The sequence below is a fragment of the Epinephelus moara genome, chromosome 8, assembly GCF_006386435.1.
Source record: "Epinephelus moara isolate mb chromosome 8, YSFRI_EMoa_1.0, whole genome shotgun sequence".
Taxonomy (NCBI): Eukaryota; Metazoa; Chordata; class Actinopteri; order Perciformes; family Serranidae; genus Epinephelus; species Epinephelus moara.
In genome coordinates this window covers 24,389,990-24,417,145 of record NC_065513.1, presented here as the reverse complement: position 1 = coordinate 24,417,145, position 27,156 = coordinate 24,389,990, and the positions used below count along the sequence as shown (strand labels likewise).

The 27,156-nt window shown below is 41.3% G+C and overlaps 1 protein-coding gene across 3 annotated transcripts in view; it reads right to left on the bottom strand.

Annotated features, from left to right (window-relative positions):
• The window catches only part of unc5ca (unc-5 netrin receptor Ca), a 283,732-nt gene that overhangs the window by 126,856 nt on the left and 129,720 nt on the right, over window positions 1-27,156 (bottom strand). For 2 of the 3 annotated variants that reach the window (XM_050050565.1, XM_050050566.1), the window contains exon 2: window positions 20,321-20,557. The exons of the other annotated variant lie outside the window; for it this stretch is intronic. In XM_050050565.1, coding sequence (XP_049906522.1) covers window positions 20,321-20,557 — 237 coding nt within the window. The remainder of the gene's footprint in view (window positions 1-20,320; window positions 20,558-27,156) is intronic. 3 annotated transcript variants of the gene reach the window in all.

Here is a 27,156-nt window from a genome sequence, read left to right as displayed (position 1 = left end):
GGCTTATTAAGCTGAGGATCAAAAACTATTGTCAGTAATATATCATTGAGTCTCTGGGGTAGTTAAAGTACTATCTAATAGGTTCACCGTATACTTAGAATACACAGAAACATGCAGCACAGCTGAGACTTTAATCAAATCAAATAATCCTGTAGCATGTGAGATGGTGGCTACACCTCAGGTACTGTGACTGAAAAACTGACTGACTGACAGCTGACGTGCATTGCCTTTCTCCTGGCAGAGGACTGAAGACAGCTGTGCCAGATCCGCAGATTTGTGTCGCACATCATGTAGCACACCTTCATTAATATATGCTACAAGTTTTACACTTTGCCCTTTCAGTCAAAGTTATTTTATCTTTTTGCTTGTTTGAAAGTGGTCTAAGCAAGCAACATCCCTTTGGGGCTGAAAAATAAAGCAACTGCGAAAGTGCCACAAGTTTATTGAATGGCCACTTGAGGCTGGCTCCAAAAGCAGGTCAGTCCCTAAAGACCCCCATGTTAAAATGCCTAACTTTACAGCAGAAGTAAACATGGTTACAGCTTGATACTAACCCATTCATCACAACTGTACAGGGGCTGAATATATACTGTAACTCACCTGTTTAAACTTTATTAAGGCTGAAAGGTATACAAGGCAAGATTGGCGCTTAGTTTTTGTAAACCTGCTCGCCAGCAAAAGTAAAACTAAAAGCATTAAATGTAGTGCTGAGCAGTGTTGGCCATGTGTAGTCCATGTGTAGTCATCTTAGCAACATCTTCAACCACATTCTCTCATTTATGTACAATATCATGCAGGTAAGTATTAATATTTACAGTTCATCACTTTATGTTTGACCACAGAAGTGTTCAGCTGCTCTCAAAGTGTTTTAGGTGCTAGGTGTTTCAGTTCTTGTCAATGGGAATATAGGCAGGATAGCATTCTACTTTACAAAGGAAATCTGGAGCACTGCAACATGCAGGAGTTAGGAAATATCAGCGGCTGAATATGGAGTAAACCAGGATGTGCGTTGCACAGTATTGCGTACACTGAAACTGAGTGGTATAAGTTAGGAGGACACAATGGAGCAGAGTTACAAGTGTATGAGAACACAGACAGACAGAAGGAAAACAAAACAAAAACAGGACATATATAGAGTGAAACACAAAGCATCAGAGAGAGCCGAGTTGGTTTCACAGCGGGGGAAATCAATGGTTGTGATGATGAAATGTGCTCAATTTCTCAGTGAGGCTGAAGCCAGAAAGATACACCAATCTGACACTGCCGGCTTAGTGTTGATGGAAGGCCAAAATGGTAAGAAAAAAGGAGGAGCTGTCAAATGAGGCAACGTGCACTGATGTAATCCTTTTAATGCTAGGTTCAGGAACCTGATCAGCAACTAGTAACCTGCTTTACTTAAACACTCTCTTAGCATCTTGTTTTGTTAATCAGAAATTAGAGAAAACTAGTTAAAGCAGAGGCCTTTTTGTGAAAAAAACCCAATTTCTTGTCCATGTGTACACAAAAGTGTGTTTCTAATAGGTTGTGTTTCCCCTTCCTCTTGTGCAAAGACTTCCAACAAGGGGTAGTCAACAAGGGATACTGTAGTATTGACGTGGAGCAGTGCAGAGAGATGAAATGGAAAATCATTTCTCTTGGGGATGCATCCTTGTATCCAAGTTGGTTAAATCCAACATCTAACTAAAGTTAAGTCTGAAATACACAGGTAGAAAAATGTTGGCTTCCACTATTTCAGGCACACTCGCACAGGCGGAGAAAACTCTGCAACCAAACAAAGAAAACCAACGCACAACAACACCAGTGACACTGGGGATGAAATATCTAATGGTGAAACTTACTGATGCAACATAAACTTTTCATAAACTCCACTGTGTTTACGTGAAACTAATTTGATGCAAGAAGGGGCATCGTGCAGTTGAATATATTCCATCCTTCACTGCCATCTGTGCATTTTCTTGTCAGCTGTCAGCAATCAGTGTGAAAATTACTGACAGAAAAATAAGTATGTCAAACTTTCGACACCACAAATCTGCAGCAGATCACAAATATTCACCTATCTGCATCATGTGTGATTCCCCAGCTTTCCTTCAGTGTCATGTCAATACAAAAAAACATGTCACACAAAACAAAAAGTGGGACTATACATAAAGAGGATAAAGATAGATGTCACTGGATCTGCAGTTGAAAGCTGTTGAAAGCGCTAAAGCCCCAGTCGTTTCCATTGTTTGCTAATGCGAGGCTCACAGAGCTCGTGTTGCTGGGCAGAGAGCGACTGAATTACCTGAGGCTTAAACAGTCCCAGATCACTCGGTGTCTTATTTTGTTTAGATACAGTGCTGAGAGCCTCCACATCATTCTCTTATGAGAAGACAAGCGTGGAATTTTGGGTCTCTGTACCATGACAGTGCTTCACATCAACAAAACCACCGCTGTCAGCTGAGGGAGGTGAGGGGAAAGAGGTAGATGAAAAATGGAAGACGAGTATCAAGACGAGTGGATACTGTCACAAATATTTCTATCAATCACGACGCTGCGAACAACCCTGAATATTTCTCTTAGTCCCAAAGTGTCAATTCTTATAACAAAGTTTACTTGTCAGCTGGGGAGTTAAAAAGTACAAGTGTGGGTGAATGTGCTTTGTCAGGTCTGGACTTTTTTATCTGACAAATGGGAGCTGGGAGTAAATATGCTCACAAAAAATACAGGTTGCAGAGTGGAGATATACAAATCATTTTCCATCCCAGGGGGTATATATAGCTGTTTGTCACTCTATACATGCCCACAAAAATGTAGCTCTTGCTAAATGTGATGCAATGGTTGAGGCATGGTTCAGACAACCTGTAGGTTTCTTTCTTTGCAGGAAAATTTTACCAGATAGCTCTGAAAAATGATACTTACGACAGAAAGGTTTGAATAATAACTGTGGATTCATCCAGGTGAATTGGTGATTTCATGTTGTTAGCCATAACTCCCTTGTCAGCTGAGTTACCACATTCACGAATCTGTACAATTAACCTACTTGTTAAACTGTTATCATACCTAAGGGTTGCAAAATTATGGGAATATTCAAGGTGGGCATTTTCCATGAGAATTAACAGGAATAAAATGGAATCATGAGGGTTATCTGCTCAGGCTGTATTTACTATGTCAAATACAGATCAAATTTAACCTTTTACCATATCATAGGCAGACAGAATTCAATTACTTTCCAAAAAAAAAAAACATTAACTTGTTAAATACATACAGTCTGAAATGCCATAGCTAGTGAGTTAACTTATTACAATTAGAAATAAGAAATGGCCAATTAGCCGCAACATTTGAGCAGATAATGCGGGCTGTGTGCAAACATAGGGTTAAAAGCCTACAATTAATTTTATAAAAGCTACGTCTTCCAATAACATATGAATGGAAATAGATTAATTAAAGGTCTAGTGTGTAGGATTTAGTGGCATCAAGCACCACCACTATGCCACTGGTGTATGCAGATATAAAAGTTTCAGTCTAGGGTAACATAAACACAATTATTCGTGTTCTGTCTGTCTAAAGTTTATTAGATTTAACCCTAGATTTATTTTGTTATATTCAACTTCTGCCAACAGATGCCCCTAAATCCTACACACTGGACCTTTAAAACTCCTCAATTATCGTACTCAATCAAGCTGCATCCCACATGAAAACAGCAGAAAGCGTGAACAAGTTCTAAACTGTGTACTTTGCTTTAGGCTACTTTCTGTTGATTAACTGAAATATCATAGAAATATTCACTCCAGCAATATGAAAACTTGAAAACATGTTGTCCTTTGGCTCAGACAGTTCAGTAGTGTTGGCAGTAGAGTGGGCTGCAAATGTGATGTGAGGATGCACTGTGTATGCAGAGTTGTCATTTCACTGAATTTTGATTTGATGGGATGCTGGCGAGTATCTGTGCATGTGAAGGAAGAGTGCATGGGTACAACTAAATGAAATGAGTTACTTTTAACCAAAACACGCAATTCAAAGAGCGGGTATTGTTTATTAATGTGTATTTCCCCACAAAAATGTCACTATTCCTTCGAAATTTTCCGACCCTTTGCAACCCTAATCCTACCCAACAGCAACTGCTGGCTAAAGCTGCATAAATAAGACGTGGATTACAAAAGAAAGCGCCGAATTTCACTTTAAAACGCACTACTCAGAACAAGTTTGGAGAATTTTGTTTACAAAGGTTGGAACAGTTTTTGTCAGAGCTCAAATTAAATTGATGTGTCAGCAGAAGCTTGCAGACACGGGTTTTTCATGTTATCAAATCAGGAGAAATGTTGGAGGAGAAAACAGATGATGATAAGCAGCTTTTCCACAGAAGTGATAAGGAAAGCGGAAAAGCGTGTTTTCCGAAAATGGATTTACACCAGTACGACAAAAAAAAAAGCAGACAAATGCTGAGTCAATTTCCTAATCTACGCAATGTCAACAAAGTTAATGGGCGTGATGTAATTAAGTGGATTTTCCTCTTAATTACAAACATATTTTTGTGTTGTTACACGTGGCAATTAATTTCAATCTCAACCATCTGACTCACCCTTTTCATAATCTGACTCAGACAATGCAACCTTAACAGAGTACCCTGGTGGGCATGTCATTAATTAGAAGCCAAATGATGTGCTTCCTGCCATTGTCCTGCTTCCCTAGCTGTTCAACCCTTTTTCATATATACTTCTCCTTTTCCCTCTGTCTCTCCATTCCCCACTGTGCTTTGACAGAAATACATAGGCACAGACAAAAGTGTTAAGTCTTCATTCCTTTGAATCAGACGAGCGAGCGATGGAGAGAAAAGGCTGGTGAGAAATACATATGAAAGAAAGTCGGCGAGTCAGGGACAGATGTGAAACAGAGATGGAGGGTTTTGAGGCTAAATGGTTTAGAACACCAAAGAGATAAGGCAACAGGGGGAAAAGCACTCAAAAGCTTTGTGGTGTTTAAATGTGATCAGTGACAGGCCAAACAGACAGGCCTTTAGGGAACAGAAACAGAGGATACAGAAAAAGTCAAGACCAGCTATTATTATTTCATCAGTGCCACAGAGGGAGACAGTCTGACACAAGACAAGACATGAGGTCAGAACAGACACATCCAGGGGACGGGCACAATAACACAAACAGACTTGCAACAAACACATCTGTGATGTGCAGAAAGTTGCATTTCAGCTGAAACAGAGCCAGTGAATTAACGCTATATTGTTGTTTTCTCTCCTGTATGTAAATGAGAAAGAAACATCAAGAGACGCAAGTTTGAGTCAAGTTGAGTCAGCGAACATCTGCTCTGCTCAAGTGTTTGTGCGCGGCTCGCTGAATGCCGACCAGCTCCAGGGGTGTTGTTCAGTAAGTGACCCGGTGCTGTGACCCACCACCTGTGGAGGAGCTGCAAGTGAAAACACAATTTCCCTACAGGGACTAATTCAGGCTTTGTAGCTTCACCACAAGCCTTCTATAGATAATGCTGCTACCTTACTACTGCCAGCAAATGTGCGGAATGCCAGATATACCTGCCTCAGAAAAAGACTCAGATAAAGATATACACAGATAAATATATATTTGGGCTGTCAAAGTTAACACACATACCTTCGCAATTAAGACCAACAGCCCATCCCGTAGTGTGGGAAAACAAGAAGTGATGCAGCAGTAACGTTAGGGATGGCAAGCGGAAACAAACCCCCATCAGCAGAAATGGATTAATAAAGGCGTCTTTTGAACGGCAAGTTCACCTTCAAAGCACCACCAGATGACTTTCTCGACACCAAAGTTATTTGCATTTACTGTCAATGTGAAGTGTGTTACCACCAGTACGTCAAGCTGCTTAAAAAAAACGGGATGTTTAGTTAACCTTAACAAGTGTAAAGTTGGACACTGCATTGTGTCAGTAATACTAAGTAATGTTACATTCAGGTCAGTATGTCCATCTGTTGTTGCTTGTTGGGCTGGTATCCTGGGGAATATTCTGGATTGTTGCAATAATAATAAACAAACATTCGCTTAAAGCAATCATATATGTCCACTCCCACGTTACTAAGGGTATAAAAAATTTGAAAGATATCCCTTTAAGATAAATTAAGAACAGATAAAAAATGTGAGATTAATTTGCAATTAATTGCAAGTTACATATGGACAATCTATATAGTTTATTTATTTATTGTATTTTAAGTTTTTACTCATTTAAAAAATATTTTTAATGTTTTTCTGTTATTTTTTCTTATTTGTCCATTGCACTTTTGTAATTTATTCTATTTTGTGTCTCACCAACAAATGTTGTCACACTGAATTTTCTTTATATGTACTTTAATTTTTCTCTGCTATTGTTGGTATTTTTCCCATTGTATTTAAGATTTATTGTAATGATATTACATTAAAGACCAATAAAAAGACATGAGCAAAAAAGAAAAAAAGGTAAAGAAATATTAGAGATCTCATGGGTGTGCGCCATTTTGTAAAATTTGTGTAAAACTTACAAGTAGTACAAAGTTTATGTCACGAGTAGGTCGAAATAATTTGTTAGTTTAAAAGTACATGCTGCTCAAAGGCTTATAGATGTCACTGTATATACCTAGGTGGGCTTTAAATTAAATGAAAAACTTACAGTAAACTGAGTTAAGAAATATAATAAGTGTAGGTGCTTCTATAGAGGGAATGAAACTTCACTGAATAGTTTGATAGGTATAAAAATGATGTAAATCATAAGCTTTGGCCTTCATCGTCACAAAGGGATGTTTTCACAAAGACATTTTAGACTGGTCTGTTGCAAAAGGCCGGTCCTAATCTTCTGCTTAGAGCAGACTAATGCAAGTCACACATTTTCAAAGAAATGAAGACTGACTTACTTTAAGCCTCTCCTCCAGGCTAATTCAGGACAAAGAGCCATGTTTCCATGGTAACAATCAGTAACACCTGCTGACCGCTGCCACTAAATTACAAAGAGATGAGGTAAACATGGCTCAGAATTCGCTAACAATATTGTGGAGCGAGTAATGAGAGGGGAAAGAGTTCCTGGAGAGTGCAGTGAGGACAGTGAGTCGTCTTCATTTGCCCGAGGAAAACAGACTGACGAGTTAACAGAAGTCCTGCCCCATTAAGAAGCCACCGCATCTCAGCTCCGCTTCAGGTCTGTGCACTGTGCTGAGATTTTATGCTTTTGGAATATTTTTGTATTTTTACACTTGACCTTAAGTAAAATGTCCTTGTAACAGTTGTCAAACATTTTCTGCTAGAATGAAAGGAGCTGAGCAGTTTGACACGGTTGTTCACTCAGCCATGTTTTGGCAAAAAAAGTCTTCATTTACCCAGAATTCATGGCAAATTAGTGCCGCTTTAGATAGTGTAGAACCAGACAGCTTTGTTAAGTATCTGTCTGAAGTAGATCTATGCTGAGAAACCAGACCCTGATCTACACTTAATACAGTTGAAATTTTGGACCAATGAACATCATCAAAACACCACACAAGGGAAATCTGCTGCTTCAATTTACTATTAAGAAAAGATACACAGTATCTAAGCTATGTAAAATAGATAACACTATGGCTCACAGTGCTGATGTGTAATGCTCAATATGCAAAACCAAACTCGCACAGTTCGGCTGAGTCAGTTGAGTCACTCATTTAGAAATGCATTTTGCAGCCAGTGCTCAAGATCTGAGGACACTGCTTGTTGCATTACCTGAAAGCCCTCTATGAATGATTACATTAATATTATAAGAGAGAGTGAGTGAAAGACAGAGACAGAAAGATGGAAATGGAATTGAAAAAGTAAAATGACAACAGGATGGGAGGCATTGTGAGAAACGCAGAGAGCAGGGCTTGACTGAGTTCTTTGCCTTCAGAGGGAAATCATCCAGGACACTGACAGAACAGAGTCGCCGGTCTGTGACCAAATGAAGACACTCAATACACACAGTAGACTGTGTGTACACATACATGTGTGTGTGTGTGTACGCCATCTTAATGGCTCCGACTCTGACATTGATTGATCATCACAGTCCCTCCTGGTCCATGATTGAATACCCCTCCTGTGTCTGTGTGTATGTGAGTGTGCACGTATACATGTGAATGTCAGCGTGCACATTCGTGTTCTCCAGTAGCTCTAAAGAGGCAGTGAACCAGGACATCCCAGGACATGGGAAAAAGTCGACATCAAATAAACACACAAACAAACAGAACTGTATTTTCAGAAACACACAATTTCACAAAAAAATCAAACATCTTTTTACGCTCACCAACACAGCACACACACACACACACACACACACACACACACACATGCACACAATCAGCCAATAAACACAATTTTATATACCAACTATATTGATGCAGACCCAAACACAGGGCCACCATGCATAACAGGAGTCACTGACACAGAAGCTAACTGACCTCCTTTATAAATCTTGATGGTTGTTAATAATTGAAATCGAACAATCTCTGTGTCAGAGATGAATAAAAAGAGACAGAGAACAGCAGTAAAAGAGACAGGAAGGGGAGGGAAAAGCGGTGAGAGTTAAAGGAAAGAAGGTAGAGTGAAGAGGAGTGGGAGTGATGCCAGACAAAGGGAGAGAGTGGAGAAGAGAAACATTAGGAGGAGGAGAAAGGCGGAGAGACGAAGGAAAAGACGAGAAGAAATCAATACGAGTGAGATGGCAGCAAAGGAGGGAAAGAGGTCACAAATCACCCAAGCCAATACTACTGTGCCAATAATGTGTGTGTGTGTGTGTGTGTGTGTGTGTGTGTGTGTGTGTGTGTGTGTGTGTGTGTGTGTGTGTGTGTGTGTGAGCATGTGTGTGTATAGGTGTAAAGTCACAGGTCAGTGCTAGCAGACTAATAACCATTCACACTTGGGCTAATGGAGACAAAGTAAGTAACCTAGTACACAATATGTCATTAGCACACTTCAAGGCTAATGGAGATATACTGAGGTCGTACGCACGCTGCTTAAGCAAACACTGGAAATGCCCTTCACAATAAGATATGCAATCTAGACAAATTATGCCGGTTCTCACCTCAAGTCACATTAATTCAGATGAAGATACGGTAAGCATGTTTAAGCAAATGACACTGCTAATAATGCTACTGTATTAATGTGCCTCTCCAGAGGAAGGCGGGTTTTGTTTTGTTTTAAGTACTTTATTAAATGTTCCCATCCTGCTTTGGCTGAGGTGCAGGGAGAGTCGGCTGGCGTGGAGACTCCAGTTGCAGGTCGAGTTAGCTACATTTGTCAGGGAGACTGTGACAAGCAGTGGAGCTGTTTAAAGAATCAGGTCTGCTCCCCCCAGTTGGAAGCTGACCTCAGTAACCCCGAGACCATCCTGCTGACCCCATCCAATTCCCTCAGCCCCCCCGCCTTTGCCTGTGACCTTCACCTGGCTTATTCTTCAAATGCGGCTCCACATGACCACATTCCAAGTAATTTATTGAGCTGTCATGAAGCTAATGAATAACTATACTTTCCATTCATTATGCAAAAAACAAGATGTTTATTAGGGGTGTCACTTTTATTTAAAAAAAATAAAATAAAAAACACTTTAATAATAATAATTTAAAGTAGGAATACAATGTCTATCTGATCAGCAATTGTGTTTAAATTTAAAACTCTCACAAGTAAATTCACAGAAGGATTGTGTGCCTTTTGCGGTCGCGAAATCCGCACAATCAGCAAAAAGAAACCGTGTAATTCTCAAGGCACCAGTGTTAATTTTGTTGACGAACTGAACGAACTGAGCAATGGGTGGGCGTTAAGGGCTTAGCTCTGCAATGGTTCAGGTCCTATTTAGCAGACCGTACTTTCTGTGTTAGGCTTGATAACTTTGTGTCCTCCACCGCCCCTCTCTCATGTGGGGTCCCGCAGGGCTCAATTCTTGGCCCTCTTCTTTTCTCCCTTTATTTATTGCTTTATAAATAAAGTTAGATTGGATTGGATTGGAAAACTATGACAGAATTTTTTTGTCAACAACCTTTTTTCAATTGAATGAATGAATGGATTGAATTCAATGAAAAAGAGACGACAACAAGCTTAAAATAGATCTTGATAATTAAAAACTAAGACCAAATCTATGTTTCATTTTCATTGACGAGACAAGACATGATGAAAATCGGACACTGAAAGCCAATAACATTCATGCTTGTAATTATCTTTAAATGCCGCATGAGCGACAGGCTGGTAAACTAGTAAATAGTCTGCACCAGCATGTTTTGCTAGCCAGCAGAAACACTCACACTAGAGGAGCATCAGCTGTTGGTATGAGTTGTGAGCTGTAATTCAGCAGTAGATAATCAGCTGTGTGTGTGTGACTGTGCATGGTGGAGCTGCTGAATGGATTTGGGGAGTTTGAAAGTTGCATAAATGGCAGCAGAGCAAGCAGCCACCGGCCGCTGCTCTTTGCAACTGATCCCTGTGGGACTACACTCAGTCCGGACTGTCTCAGGAAGGTTTATGGGTTGATGCTGTTTGACAGGCAGGTAGGAAGCTCAGTTATCTGTGAGTGTAGCTGTGCTGTAAGTAAATAGTCTGAACTCAGGTCAGTTTTCTCTGACAGAGATAAAAGTTTAGCGTAAATCACCAACTCTCTGAGATATCAGTTTAAACCTCCAGACTAACATGGATTAATTGGATTACCATAAAAGATTAAAAAAAAATAAAAAATTATATATATATATATATATATATATATATATATACAGTATATATAGATATATAAAACATATTGACTAAAGGTAATGACTAAAATGTCATGAATTTTCGTCGACTAAAAATACTAAAATGTGACTAAAACAAAGCATTTTAGTCTCAAGACTAAGACTACATCTAAAATAGATGTCAAAATTAACACTGCAAGGCACCCACAACAGGTGAAAGGCACCCATATATATATATTCATACATTTGGCACAAAATTGACCCCATTCTATGCAAATGAGCTACACTAAAAAACAGTCTACTACAGAAACTTTAGCATTAATAGCGACAGTGAAATTATGAGTATCTTAGAGAGCTGGTGTAAGCGGACTGATGGTTTCATCCTGTCATGGATAAATTCCTTGCCTGAGGTTTTGTGGAATGCCCCTGCACCTCATTGGTCAGGGCCTCTAGCTCGCGTCTGCCATTGATCTGTCTTCTGTGTTCTTGACGCAAAGGCAACATTCATATTTTGCCACACAGATGATTGCAATCACATGCAAAAAAACAGGCTAAAATGCACTCAGCTGCAAAACTTTACAGCCATGTTTGCACTGTAATATCATTAGTGGAATGTTTTTCGTGAATCAGACCTTGAGATCGGGAAGATAGCAGTTTTAAGTGATGTGCAAGTCACAGTGCTATCAGTGGCCACAATCCAACCTTTGTGAATTTGCCCATTACAGCATAAGTGCAGATGACCATGTGAACTCCAGTAGAGGGTTGTTTGTGTGTGTATTCATTCAAATTTGATTTTTTTTTGTTAAATAACAGGCACATATCTTGTAAACCTTCACTCAAAATTAAAAGCAAAAGGCATGTTTGATGGCAGACATTTTGAGTTGTCACAGTGTCCATAATGTAAATGTCTCATGAATCATTTCTAGCACGCCAGAATGCATAATACTGCAAGGCAGGCACCACTAAATGAAATGGAGCCATTGATAATGTGATAAATCACACCTATGCATTTCCTGCTTGTCAAAATGCTGTGATACCTGAACTATCCCAGCCATACATGTAAGTCTTATGAATATTATTAGAAGGTATTATAATGCTTGATGACGACATTGTGATGCATTATCTATGCATGTTGATGCATTTTTAAGGCTTATGTGATGCATCATAGGCTAGAAAGTACTAGTGTCAAGTTTTTGTCCGATGATACAAAAATAATTTGTTCTTTTGTTTTTACATTTCCTTCACATTGTTCCCTTCAGTCAAAACTCTTTTAATTTGTCCTTGCTACCATCAAATAACGCATTACTACAGTTCGAGTTACATACTATAGGTGGTGCAGTGATGAGCATTGTCGCTCACACCAAGAGGGTTCCAGGTTCAAACCCTGGGTGGAGGAGCCCTTCAGTGCGGAGAAGGGCTCCAAGTACTCCGGCTTCCTCCCGCAGTCCAAAGACATGTAGGTTAATTGGTGACTCTAAATTGCCCGTAGGTGTGAATGTGAGTGTGAATGGTTGTCTGTCTCTATGTGTCAGCCCTGTGATAGTCTGGAGACCTGTCCAAGGTGTAGCCCGCATCTCGCCCAATGTCAGCGGGGATAGGCTCCAGCCCCCCTCGCGACCCATAACAGGATAAGTGGTTAGGGAAAATGAATGAATATAGTTTATTTTGTTGTTCTTCCTTTCCTTCTTTCTTTACGCCACTTGACTTCCACCATTCTGTTTGATGAGAACAACCTTATAAATGTATTTTGGTGCAGGGTATCACACCCAAATACTTCCAGGCTTGTTTTATTTATGTTCTAACTTTTGTAAGCATGCCTTCATTTTTACTTTATATTTATGTATACATATATATATTGTGTTTCAGCACATGCGCTGAATTTCCTTTTCCTGTAAAAAAAAAAAAAAGGATGAGATACACGGAGAGAAAGTAAGAGTGGGAGTCAGCTAGAAAGAGAAAGAAAACAACACAGCAGGATCCATATCATCTTTCTCCTCAGTGTGACTCCCTGATATCTGTTGGTCTTTCCAGCCCTCTCAAAGGCACCCTCCATCAGCATCCCTCCATCATCCCCTGCTTTCTCAAGCTCAGGTTTTATCTGCCTCGGCTCTCTCCAATTTCAGTCAGTGGAAATTAGAGTAGAGCACAAAACAGCATGGAGCAGAAAGAAAGGAAGAGAAAGAAAAGAGAAAAGGGAGAGGATGAGGCAGAGAGAGGGAGAAAGGGAGCAAGAAGACAGAGATAATAAAAGCAGTATGGGGGCCATAGCTTCTAGCTGTGTCTGTGAAACAGCGGGAAACAAAGAGGAGAAAACAGCTTACGGAGTTTAGGTTTTCACACAGATAAACAGATACACACACACACACACACACACACACACACACACACACACAGTGCATTCACCAGTCACAGGCCTACACCAGCTTTCTATGAGATTCACTAGCACTTTGTTGCATAATATTTATCATGTAAACATAATCTCTTTATTATTTCATTGTCTTTTTCTTCAAAGATGACCTAAATGCTTTACAGTATATAAAAGAAAAAAGGCAAGGAGGTCTCATTATAGTCGGATATCACTATTTGATTTCTTCGTTTGTTTCTTGCACTGCATCACCGTTAGTTGAGCTCAGGGAAAAATAAAAATATTCAGAATGCAGCAAACTTTGATCATTAAGAATTATTCATTCATTTTCCGTAACCGCTTATCTTGTGAGGGGTCACAGGGGGCTGGAGCCTATCCCAGCTGACATTAAGACATTAAGAATTATATGTAAAAATATGTATAATAACACATTTTGAAGATTTAAAGGCAAAGAGCCATTTTCCTAAAAAAGGCTCCAATTCCAAACAACCTCCAAAGCTCAACAGCTTCTGATACTGAAGAAGTAGAAGAGGATGATGATGAGGAAGTACAAGGAGAAGAAGATGAAGACATAAAGAAGTAGAAGTAGAAGTAGAACAAGAACAAGAACAAGAACAAGAACAAGAAGAACAAGAGGAACAAGATGCAGAGGAAATAGAAGTAGAAGAAAATGTAAATAAGTAGAAGTACAGGAAGAGGAAGATAGAAATAGATGTAAAAGAAGAAGCAGAAGAAGCAGGAGTAAAAGTAAAAGTAGAAGAAGAAGCAGAAGACGACGAGGAAGTAGAGGAAGAAGTAGAAGAAGAAGAAATAGCAGAAGAAGATGAAGATGATGATGAAGTAGATGAAGGAGAACCTTATTAATCCTTAAGGGGTACTCTGTTGTCATACACACACAGGCCCAAAATGCACACACATGCACAGTCAGGACCTATACATACATTAAGTGGAGAGTGGACAGGTGCCCCAAGCAGTTGGGGGTTCAGTGCCTTGCTCAAGGGCACCTCAGCAGTACCCAGGGCGCAAACTGGCACCTCTCCAGCTTCCAGTCCATGTTCAATACTCAGTCTGTACAGGGGGAACTGCCCATTGGTTCGACAGCCCATTGGTTCGACAGCCCATTGTTCCGACCATATTAAACTCATTGTTCTGAAGTCCGTTCCGAAATCATCATGATGCCCTGTGGTTAAGGTCTGGTTAGGTTTAGGCACAAAAACCACTTGGTTAGGGTCAGGAAAAGATCATGGTGTGGTTTAAAATGAAAAAGAAAGTGGCAAACACATAAGCCGTGAGCCTGCTCCGCCTCAAGCCGGTCGCAGCGCACCATACACCCGCCGTGAGCCGTTCAGCACCGCGGACAGTCGGACTAATGGGATGTCGAACCAATGGGCTGTCAAACCAATGACATGGACCCTGTACAGATACTTGAACCGGCAGTCCTCCAGTTCCCAAGCCAAGTCCCTATGGACTGAGCTACTGGACTGGACATCCCCAGTTCATTTATTTCTTCATTTTATTTTCATATGTATATGCATATGGATTATTGTGTGCCAAAGGGATTAAGTGTCCTGGCGCAGTAAAAAGAGGCATGCAGCCAATCAATTCCTTATTAAAGTGACATTACGATGGCTTTGTGAAATATAAATTAAGCATAAATTAAAGCATATCTAAAGCAGTTCAAAAATGTAAAACCAAATCTATGTTTTAACCAGGCCTGAGGGTTATTTCAACACTCAGGGACGCTCAGATAACTTTAAAATGAAAAGATGAAATTTAAGTTTTGCACAAAATGAGATTTCTTTGGTAAATGTGGCTGCAAGACAGCCACCGAAAATTATGTCAGGAGTAAAAACAGACTCGATGTTGTTCAAAATACACAGATGTTTTGTCAGTTACAGAGCTGACTGGGTGTTCCTGATCCCTCGAAGACCTCATGGTGTCAGTCATACAGTATGAGAAGCTAAATCCATGGGTCGTTAATTAAACAGCATTTCCTCTCAATAACGTGCTGTCTGGAATCCAGCAGTGCGCAGAACAGCTGATGGGAGACTAATAAATGACTTGCAGCTGCACGTGATGTCACTGATGAGCATTGAGAGATAGGAGGAAGATAATGGATGCTTATGGTAGATACATCATCCCTTACATTTCACTTATGGAAAACCCCAAAAGGCTGTTAAAAAAAAAAAGAAAAAAAAAAAAAAAAAAAGGCTGTTAAAAAAAAAAAGAAAAAAAAAAAAAAAAAAGCCATTCATTAAATTTCAGCGTTTCCACTTTGTTGTAGTCAGTGACCTCACTCATCTACTTGTGTCAGTGATGTAGGGCTAATGGGCAGGTGTTTGAACCTTCAGAGACAGATGACCTAGAAGACTCGCAAACATGAGATTTTATTCTTTGGTCTGTAAGGGTGCTTTCATACCTGCCCTGTTTGGTTTGGCTCAATTGAACTCAAGTTCATTTGCCTCCTAAGTGCGGTTCGTTTGGGCAGGTGTGAACACAGCAATCGCACTCAGGTGTGTACCAAAACAACCGGACTGAGACCTTCTTGAAGAGGTGGTCTCAGTCTGGTTACAAATGAACTCTGGTGCGGTTCGTTTGTGGTGACAACTTGTTCTGACCTTGATCCAAACCAAGTGCAGTCGCATTATGCATTGTTTGGGTTAAACATGAGCATGTTACAGTCCTGGAGGATTATTAATGTGCACCTCCTCCTGTACTGCCTTAATATGCACATTCAGCACATCCAACGCATCAAAACATCATCTTCAAACTGTATGGTTTGACTAAAATGAACAATGACAGCAATATAGTCCACGATGAGCAGCGCTAAAACCAACCCGCGTAGTTGTCCCTCCATTGTGACATTAGAAAGTGTCACATTTATCTTGCAAGTGTACTCTTCTTCAACGTTTGTTTACTTCCTGGATTTTTCCCGCTTGGAAATTCTGATCAATCAAGAGCAGCTTTCTCACGCAGCCATTTTATCTTCTCAGCTTGTAAATGCTGCCGTAAGAACATGAACCAACTCTAGGCAATTGTGCAACTTTGTAACACAATAAGTCCCTGATTTGGACCAAAGCAAGACAACTCTAGGTCTGAAAGCACCCGAAGTCTGTCTGAAATGTAGAACCTCCTCAGGGCACGTGCATTTTTAGGGCAATAAAGAAATAAAGGAGATGCCTAAAAAGAAAAAAGTGTAAAAATAACATGAGAGGGAGAGAGACGAGAGAAGATAAATGGAAAATGCTAAGAAACAAAACAACAAAAGAAAGTATGATGATTAAATATTCAGAAAGATGTAAGAATGGGAGAAAGCAGGAAGAGAGATGAAGGGATACAACTGTTCAAAAGACACATGGATGAGAAAACCAATTTAGACAGGGCTGAAGGCAGTGAAAAGGGGTTAGAAGGCTGGTAAACTCAGACTATATAAAATAATAGATGTAGCTACCTTGATATTATCCACTGATTTGTGGACTCCTTTTTTGAAGGCTCAAGTTTGGCATTCTAGGCATCGCCATGCTGGAGCAAGAAGTGACTATGGGTGCGTTCCGAATCACATACCATTTCTTTTTACTTTTAGTATGTACTGCACCTGTCCTTAAAAAGTACGTACTGTTGCATGCAGTGCTACTTCCTCATAACGTTATACCCTGAACTTTGACCCTCTTACTCATATATCTGTTACCATGGAGATAAAACAAAATGCCAATGAGCTCACCAGAGACGTAGGTCAACGCGGGGGCTCTGCTGTTGTTATTTTGCTATAATAACTGTATATATTGTAGATTCTAAAATATCATATTCACGATCGTAAAATTACATCGGCTACACATTTCTCTGTCATTGTTATTAGTTCTTATGCCCTTTTGTTGTTGGTTATATTTATGATAATTCAATTCAATTAAACAATCAATATACCTATTATTACTATTCAACTGGTCATCAGTCACTTGAATGCGCTGTGATCCATCAATGCGACTTCTGACAGCTGTCAATCAGCTATCAATGAGCTGTCAAGCATCTGTCTGCGGCTCAGTCGATGTGACGTATTGTCCACTGCGCAGAGGATTGTGGGTCAGAATAACCAGTGAAGCATGCTGGCTTGCATACTACAAAATCAGACCCGATAGTAGAACATCCTGGTATTTCTGGCATACTGCATTTCACATACAATGTATTGGGACGTACTAAATCTTTTTCTGGCATGCTATATCATAGGTAGTATAGGTATTGGAACGCACAGCATGTTTGAGGGGGTGGATCTGACTCATAGACTGAGGTGACATCAAGCAGACAGCCTGTCACTCAAAGCAGCCTGCCCTTAGGTATTTGGAACTTTAAGCCTTAATAAAATATAAACTGATGAGTTATATAAAAAGTCACCTGTGTACAGTTGTCATGAGGGATCATTATTTTCAAACCATTATCTAAAACATTTCAAATTCTGTAAACCTCTGCAAACCCTAGAGATGGTTGTGTGTGAAAATCCCAGTAGATCAGCAGTGTGTGAAATACTAATACCAACAACCATGCCACGTTCAAAGTCACTTAAATCACCTTTCTTCCCCATTCTGATGCTTGTTTTGAACTTCAGCAGGTCGTCTTGACCATGTCTACATGCCTAAATGCATTGAGTTGCTGCCACATGATTGGCTGATTAGCTATTTGCGCTAACAAGCAGTTGAACCGGTGAGTATATGTCAGTATGCTCAAATAAAACATTTGAAAGTAGCTGTCATGAACAGGGAAACTAGCTACAGAGCACCAAACCTTTTTGTACCAGGCTGTTAACATAAAGCTGGTTATTTTAACATGGGGCTCTCTGGGGATTGACTCACTTCTGCAGCCAGCCTCAAGCGGTCATTAAAGGAACTGCAGGTTTTGTCACTTTCGCACTGGCTTCATTTTTCAGCCCCGAAGCTGCCACTCGGGTATACTGTACTCTGATATGAAACCCTCCCTCCAACAGAGGCAATAAAGTTATTCTATTTCTTGCCACTGTATGCATCTCTGTGTGCTTCTATATCTGTACCTGTTGTCTCAACTCTCTTATGTTTACTTCTTGCAGGTTTTGTTGCATTTATTCTCCTCTTCCTTGACTATTCATGTGTGACAGCTGAATCAGGGGGAACATCAAACTGTACTGCTCAGTTTGCCTCTGTCTCCGTTTTGGGTTTAGCACTGCAGCAGACCCACTCAGCAACCAGGACACCAAAGAACACATACACATATACACACACACACACACACCTACGCATATACACACAGCACAACGTTTGGCTCCAGGGTCTGCTTTGTAATACAAGGGGAAATCTTCGGTGGGCAAGTTGATGTGTCAACTTGGGTTGAGACAGAATCAAAAGTTCGGCTTCCTCACAACTGCAGTGCAATATACACACTGACAAATATCAAAGACTGAGCGCATAAAATATGTACTACGTATTTTGCTCACCTGCTTCAAGAAATAAAAAACACACAGGGATTCAACCACCACCGTGCTGATTTGTGCTACTGTTGACCCCACTGTGTATTTCATTCAGCAGGCACTATATATCAGGAGTTTTCAAACTGTTTTCAGCCTGTGTTTAATCACCCGCTCTGGGGACTCAGGCTCATTAACAAGCAGGTGGAGACCCATAAGCTCAGCTCATGTCAACCTTAAGTCTAAGAAACCAGGTTGTGTACGTCTTTGTCGTCCCGCCAGAGCAACAGCATGATTCATCATTACCCAGCCAGCAGAATAATACCATGTGCTGTCAAGTGACAAGCGTGGAACTTTGGCTGCAGTCCAGTACATCACTGTGGATCCTATTAAACTGTCCTGTGAACATCACAGTACAGCACTGGTGGTGGGGCAGCTGTGTACACACGTCTGACATGTGACCTAGCTCTCAGCGCAAATAACTAAACATCTGAATAATAGGTTTAACCTGTTTGCTTACAGTGCACCAGTGAGGCAACCTGGGAAAAATGTTGGCCACATTTTCTGGATGTGTGACAATTTTATATCCCACACAGCAAAATCTCATCATTGTCAGGCACATAACAAATATACAGGCTAAGAGGTCAACTTGTGGAAGTGAAAGGAAACCAAATGGACTTGATTTTAGTTTATACTTGTGCACCTTAGGCCACATTACAGGGCTTAATGCTCAGGTCTGATTATTTCCCCAGATCTGACCTTTCTGCCTGCACTCTTTAAATTCATGTTTGAAGTGACCCATGTCTGACATCAGTGTAAATGGATTTCTGCCCTAAAAAAGCCTCCCATGCAACCAAAAACATTACACACAAGTGCATTGGAACAGGAATAACACGTCATATTTGTGAAACAGGTATTTGTGGAAAAAACAAATGATACAGTGATGCAAGCTTCATCTCAGTGAATGATTGCCATAGTAGGAAGATCCAATGATGTCATTCTTTTGGTCGAGTAGCTCTGTTATTACTGGTAGTTCTGTAGAAAGAGTGTGTGGGTGTGGAACAGTAGTCAGGAGTAGTGGGGCGCTTTACGACAAGGCTGTCACAGCATGAAGGCACACTGTCCCCATCAGAAAATGCCTAGCAGTCGGGCTCTATCGGCTGGCTATTGAGGTAGCCTACTGCAGCAGCGGCATGATAATGGCAGCCTTCTGTGTGAGAAAACACATGAACTCCGATATGACTGTTCTCACAGTGGGCGCACAGCCAGTGATCGGACATGTAGCTGACTCGTTCAATTCAATTCATTTTAAATTTTATTTATAAAGCCCAATATCACAAATCACAATTTGCCTCACAGGGCTTTACAGCATACAACATCCCTCTGTACTTGAGACCCTCACAGCAGATAAGGAAAAACTCCCAAAAAAACCCTTTAACAGGGGAAAAAGAGGCAGAAACCTCAGGAAGAGAAACCGAGGAGGGATCCCTCTTCCAGGACGGACAGATGTGCAATAGCGGTCGTGTGACAAGAGCTGACTTTCAATAGATTGCAGCGAGGGAGCTGTTCTGCCATGTACAAAACCCTGACCCAGAATCAGGTTGTCTGCAAGTGATTTGGCACCAGGTTATCTACAAACATGCGGTGCGAGATAGGAGAGGGGCGGCCATCGTCTGGCTGCACCCCAGCCCTGTCACGAACGGCTCTGCTCACCGACCGAAGCCGGTTATCCGGGGCCAACCGAAGATCTATGGTGCTATGGTATCGATACGTCTAGGCGGGATTTTGACTGCCGGGACAGACTTCCTCTTACATTATCGCATCCTCTGATTAGATCTATGTACATGTGTACACGACTGTACATGTGTTAGACTTTACTCACCTGAGTTTTCGTCCACCCTCTCCTCCACAGTGTGATCTTTCTGATGGACCCACTCGCTGTTGCACTTGAAGTAAATCTGCGTGGCGGGTGTTGCTTTGCAGTACAGATTGACAGGTTTGTTTTTGACAATGTAGCCCTCCTCAGGTTCAAACAGGAAGTGAGGTAAGGGCTCCGGAGGGTCGGAGGGGAAGGTTTCTGGGAGCTCGCTCAGACTCAGGAAATCATCATCGTCTCTCACTGTGGGGACAGAGAGAGAAAGGTGAGAATTATGACATTCACTAATGAGCAGTATTTTCACAGATTTACAGCTCCATCAGTCTTTATTCTATCGACACGCTCTGAGGACCACCAGGGACAGGAGTTCAGCTCAGAGAGGAAATGCTGCATTCTTTCAATCGTTTATTATTGTGCTGTGATTCGCATCAGTGAGCAGCATTGTCCCCTGAACTGAGTGCGTACGAGACAATGCTGTCTCATTTGATCGTTAATGATTGCAGTGTCTCAAGCTGGTGACCTGGACAGAGTACAATTTTCCTCCACTGAGCCTTAAATTGCAGATTTAAACAGCACCTGATTGTTGCGTCCATTTGTGGAAACCCTCTGGCTATCAGAGGCATTCATTAAAAGAAAAAAAAAAAAAACAAGCACAAGAATGAGATTTTTGCTTCTGCAAAACACACATAGAAGTCTCTGCAAGCCTTCAAAGAGAGGGATGTTAGAGGGACCCACAGGTCACGGATGCTCACAGAGGAGCTAACATCGCTGAGAGGAGCTGACTGATTTACATGTCATTAACCTTGGACTGTTCGTCCAAGGCTTTCAAATACATTAATCACCAACAAACAAAAATTCAGATGTGTTCTTTAATGCTAAAATGCTCTCTTCCTGCCTCATGACTGTCTGCAAACCATTCTCCTCTTTAGTGGAGCGATTCATATTTTAACAGAGGAGGGTTAAATAGAAGTGGATGGTGCAATACAGTTAATAAGCTAATAGCTCCCTTAATTTTGAACTCTACAGCTCTCTGTTCCCTCACAGGTCAGAGCTGCCAGGATAGATTGCTATTGATCAACAGTGCTAATTTACGGGGGAAAGTTAAACATGACGCAGATATGTGTGCTAATTTACTTTGCAAGTCAACCACTAATTGCTGCGATTCCATTAAAATGTATTTGCTTCGATCTTTAGCTTTGTGCTTTTTAAAAAGTGGGTGTGACCAGGCTTTAAAGCTTTGGTTGGAAACTTTTATTAAAAATAACCTTTGTCACATTTGCTGAAGCTGTCTCTATATTCACACAGCCCTAATTGAGACAGATCAGTGAACAAAAAATTATTTTCCGCTGCCTACTCTATTGCCTTGTAGTCATTTTAATGGCATTAGTGCACATGAAAGAAAACAACCAATCAGAACTGAATGGCAGGCGCAGTGAAAGTGAAACTTAAACCGTTCGTTGTGATGGGTCTAAAAGTTTGCATTCACTCACAAACAGCTGCCTTTCTCATCCATCGAGCTGACCCGATCAGCTCTGATTGGATCGTCTGATCAAATATCCATTCTGCAACTCAAACTGCTGCTGAGAAAAAAAAAATACAGAGTTCTGCCTGCTCTGCATTTACAGAGCTGAAAAACCCTCCAAATTTAGAGAGGGTACATGTTTGTGCCAAAAATGAAGAAATTCCCTCAAGCTGGTCTTGAGCTATTACATTCACGACAATGAAATGGATGCAAGGTCATGCTAACCTTGATCTTTAACACTTGGCCACCAAAATCTGATAAGTTCATTGTTGAGTCCGAATAAACGTTTGTGCCAAATTTGAAGAAACTCCTTCAGGGAATTCTTGAGATCTCAAGAAGACAGACAAGGTAACAGTAACCTTGACCTTTGACCTAGGACTACTAAAAACTAATCAGTTCATCGTTGAGTTAAAGTGGACATTTGTGCCAAATTTGAAGACATTCCCTCAAGCTGTTGAGATATCACGTTCACGAAAATGAGATGGATGTGAGGTCATGTTGACCATGTTGTAAGAGTGAGACAAAGTCACAGTAACCTTGACCTTTAACCCTTGACCACCAAAATCTAATCAAGACATTGTTGAGTACAACTGAACGTTTGTGCCAAATTTGAAGAATCTCCTTTCAGGTGCTCTTGAGGCGTTCACAAGAATGGGATGTACGGACAACCCAACGACACAATGCCTGCGGCCATGGCTATTACCGGGAAGAGGTATAAAAAGTGAAGTGAGCTGCGTTAGGGACTCCTCTGCTCTGATTGGTTGTTTTTTGCACCTCATGGTAGATTCTGGCAAATGTCATTAACAGCAGGAAGAGACAGATACCTGTCTCATATACTTATTTTAGAATATAGTGACAGTTTTAGCAAATGTGGCACAATGTTACGGTCATAAAAGTTCAGCTTTAAAACTAAACTAAGGAAAAAAAAATCTGAAACAGGCAGATTGCTGATTTGGCCAACCCTAAAGGCACCACAAACTTTCGGCCTCCTCCATCCTGCTCTTTCTCCTCCACTGTCCTTTCAGTCTGTCCAAACCTCACGCCCACCCGTGGCCTCAATCAAAGGGACACCAAGAATGCTTTGTCACCAGGTTGCCGAGGTCACGGAAACACAGAGGATTACAAGAGGAGGTGGGAGGGACAGGAGAGGGCCTTTCTTTATTTACCTCCAATATACACAGACACACACCAACACCAGTGCACATACAGTTTGTTACCACTTCATACACACACACACACCAATGCACATTTTCTTCTAACTTGTAATTTCCCTGCAATCTATCATCATCCAGTTTCACTAAGGCCGTCTAGACCTTTCTCACCGTGTGTGTATGTGCTTCTGTGTGTGATTGCCTCACCTGGAGAGCTGTGACTCATGGGAAAATCTTAACACACCGAACATTTTTTGACACAGCTTCAAGGTTTTTTTATCCCTAATGTGTCATGGCTACAGTCACACATAAACACTCCTGCACAAGCAAACACACAAGATACAGAAAAAGCAACACATAATTGTGCATTTATAAGCCTGTGCACACATAAACACACACACATTCCTCCACCGTGGCATGTGTGTAGTCCTTATCTTGGAGAATAGCAGAGTGCTGTGGGCTACGAGCTAAAAGCAGCTTAGGTAAAACAACAAGACACAAATAGGGGAAAAATGAGTAGGCAGCGTCCCCACTTTGATGTCACGAGGCTGACATTTTCTCTCTTAGTTCTGTAATTGGTTCTCTGAGAGTATGAAAATTGGTAGACATTTTCACAGCATAATTTCATTATCTGTGGGAAATTTTCTCCCACTCTTGGTTATTTATCCAGTGTCATATTCACCCATTTCTCCGTCAGTCTCTGCCTCACTCGCTGCACTGTCTCCCTCTTTCTCTGTTGCCATTTCTTGTTACTTCATGTTTCTCCACCACTCAGCTTTACACACTCCCACCCTTCCCTCACGCTTTTCACTTTGCCCCCAACACCCATTCTCACCCTCATCTGTCATTCAGAGAGCTGGGGAGGGCGGAGGGTGGGAGAAGAGGGGGGGGGGGGGGGGGGTTCATTGCTCTGGAGCGACAGCTATAAAATATTGATTGGCACAAGAAACATGATAGCCAGAAAAAAGGGTGGGTGGAGTGGAGAAAAGAGGGGAGGGATGGTGAGAAATAATTTTCCCCCATGAAAAAAAGCTTTGTCTCACAAATGCCAACTATTTTCTTCCTCCTCTGCTCCATCCTCGCCTCTCTGCTTCTCTCCCCACTTGTTTCCCCCTTCATCCTTCTTCCTAAACCTCTTGTCCTCTTCCTCTTGTGCCTCCTCTTTACCCCCACTGCTCTCTTCAGATCTCCTGACAGAGTGAATTACTGATCCTAACAGCCCACCTCATAAACGTCATGCCTGAATGCTGTCATCAGTAATGGATGGCTGTAGCGGAACAATGTCCAGGTTCGATTTACGCCATGTAGTAAATATGCACCGGGGGCAAAAAAACACATTTATTCCCTCACTCGGTGCCTGTAGGCCTGCCCACTTCAGAAAGAACTACAAACCCAACCAATAAATGACTGTAAATCTGCTGAGAATGATGTCATCAGAACTGGCCAATCATGTTTAAGTGTCACTGACAGTGTGAGCTGATCTATCATACAGATAGAGAGATTAATGGATAGATGACAGAGGGAAAAGATGGAGAGAGGTAGACTGAGGGAGGAAAATAAAATGAAACTGGATTCTACTATTATCATTAGTTGACAGAGGAGGCCACTTATAGGCATCCATTAGGTTATGGACTGTAGGAAAATGCTCCTGTCGATAAAATGTCTCTACTAAATATTCTGAACTATCTTAAACAGTCTCCACATTTTAACTGCCAACACATTCTCACTCTGACCTCCTCACATATTGATGTTTTGGACTTTCCATATCCGCATACAACGTGCAAGGTACCGTCTGGGATGCCGTGTCAAGTTCTGCCTGTTACATGCATTGTCTTCTTTCAAAATACACTTCTGTTTTCACATGAAATTTACCATTTACATACAGTCTCTTTCAAAATAAAAGCAATACATTTGTACAACACTGCAAATAGATGTTTTGGCAACTAAAGCAAAAAGAACAGTTTGGCTTTAGAATCTTTAGGGACATGAACACTGCTCTCTCGGGTGAGAGTCTGTTTGTTGGACCCATCCACCACCCCTCCCGCCAGCCCAACTCTGACTTTTGCTACCTTAACTTTCATCCTTGTCCCACCGCATTTCCTCCTGACGCTGCCGGACACAGTTAAACTACAATGGCAACCGGCCGCCTATCATGCCGATGTTAAAGGATGCCTTTTCTCGTTGGTTTCTGACGCCGCAAGTCACTGCCCAAGCACTGGATTTCGATGACTTCGGAGTGAGACCGGGCTCTAACTGCTGATAGTTTTACCAGTAGTGTTTATGAAGTGTATCCAGGTTTGGCAAATCAGATTTGTTTCTCAAGTCTGGATTTTTAGACAAACAGTCCTCACTATTCAGATCACCACACTGCAGGTGATCAGTTTGATTTAGCGTGTCCAAACATTTATCAATCTTCATGGGTCGCTGTGGTAAAGACATAGGTATCAGTAACCACATAGCCACACTAGTAATGGACTCTCAGACGCAGAAGCATGAAGAATGGAGATCTATCATTCCACACTCCAGATAATAGTGCTGTCAAGTTGCCGTGCAGAACTCTTCTGTTGCACCAGGCGAACTCAGCGACGGAGGAGGCTGGTATACATTGTGATACATTTCTATCACACTGCATTTGATGTCCTTGTTGTGTGTTGTGTTGCAAGTGATGCAAAAGACACTTTAAAATCCAATTTCAGCGGTCAGAGCGGCCAGACTGAGACACATCTGTAAAAATGTGACTGAAACCATCTTCAAATGTTGTTTGGATCTGATTTCCAAAAATCACATTTCATGTTTGTTTTTGTTTTTTTGCAGTCCAATCTCTCTAAAATCAATCTGGTTACAATCTGGATATGCCAAAACATGAATTTGGGCTGGCAGCTTGAACAAGGCCTTTGATGGAGTGCAGACGAGTGAGATATGGGGGATACTTGACACTCACTTGATAGTTGCTCACAACAGTGAATATTTGTTGTCCTATAAAATATGTCCCTCTCAAAGCCTGAAGAAAAACCTCAGCCCCTTGAGGCCACTTAAAGGTCTAGTGTGTAGGATTTAGTGGCATCTAGCAGTTAGGTTGCAGAACTGAAACTGTGTACCAAGCATGTGCGAGAAATAAAGCTCTAGCTAAAGTTTAGTCAGGAAGACAACACTTTTCATGCTGAGGATGTAAGTCCTCAACCTACTATTCACTCCTTGCACACATGCTCACTCACTATCTCCAGGTGTCATTGTCTGGGTAGGTCAGCTGAGTCATCAGCTGATTCACAATCAACCAATAGCACAGTGACACACCCTCCCTGTCAGCCTATCATCTTACTGCTCCTCATTTTAAATATGGTTCTTTCTTGCTGCCATCGTGCGCGCCCTCCACCTCCCCATCACCACCTAGTCTTTACAGATTCATCAGCCTCATACGCCTCATCAGCCATCAGCCTCAGAGTCAGCAGCCACCACCAGTGTCTGGATTTATATTTTAGCCACTCAGATATCCCTCGACCACAAAATATCTCCCTCTGGTGTCCAAGTGCCAAAGACTTCTGTTAAATCTTAATCAGCACAAATCATCTGTTAATCTGTACACTCATATTCTGCATTAAATATGACCTTTACTTCATTCTTCTGTCTCTCCTGGTTGAACTGTGGTTGTTTGGTTTGACCTGGGCTAGAGCAACATGGCGGATTCTGTCAAAGAGCACGAAGGCAATGAAAACACAATGATTCTTATTTTCAGCTGATTATAAGCTGATGAAAACATAGTTGTGAATATCATTTACCATTTCTGCGAATAGATGGCCCTGAGCAGCTCAGTCCCTAACAATGCTTATCTCTAACACTGTAACATCTTTTGGGACAACACATATTTTCAAGACTCTGAAGCTGAGAAATTAAGATGTATGCAACCGTGTCCGTGTCCTAAAGCAAGCCAAACACACCCATATAGGGTCAAAATGCCATTTGGTTGAGAGTGTGGGTTTGTGTGTGTTTGGGTTTTGTGTTCCTGGTAAGTGGTCTATGATGTGTATCAGTGCAGTAGCCGTGGAAATCATGAGATCATACCTCTTAACCTCTTATCAGCCAGTTAGAATCAGCAGCAGCTGCAAAAACATACATGCACAAACTCTCTCTCTCTCTCTCACACACACACACACACACACACACACACACAC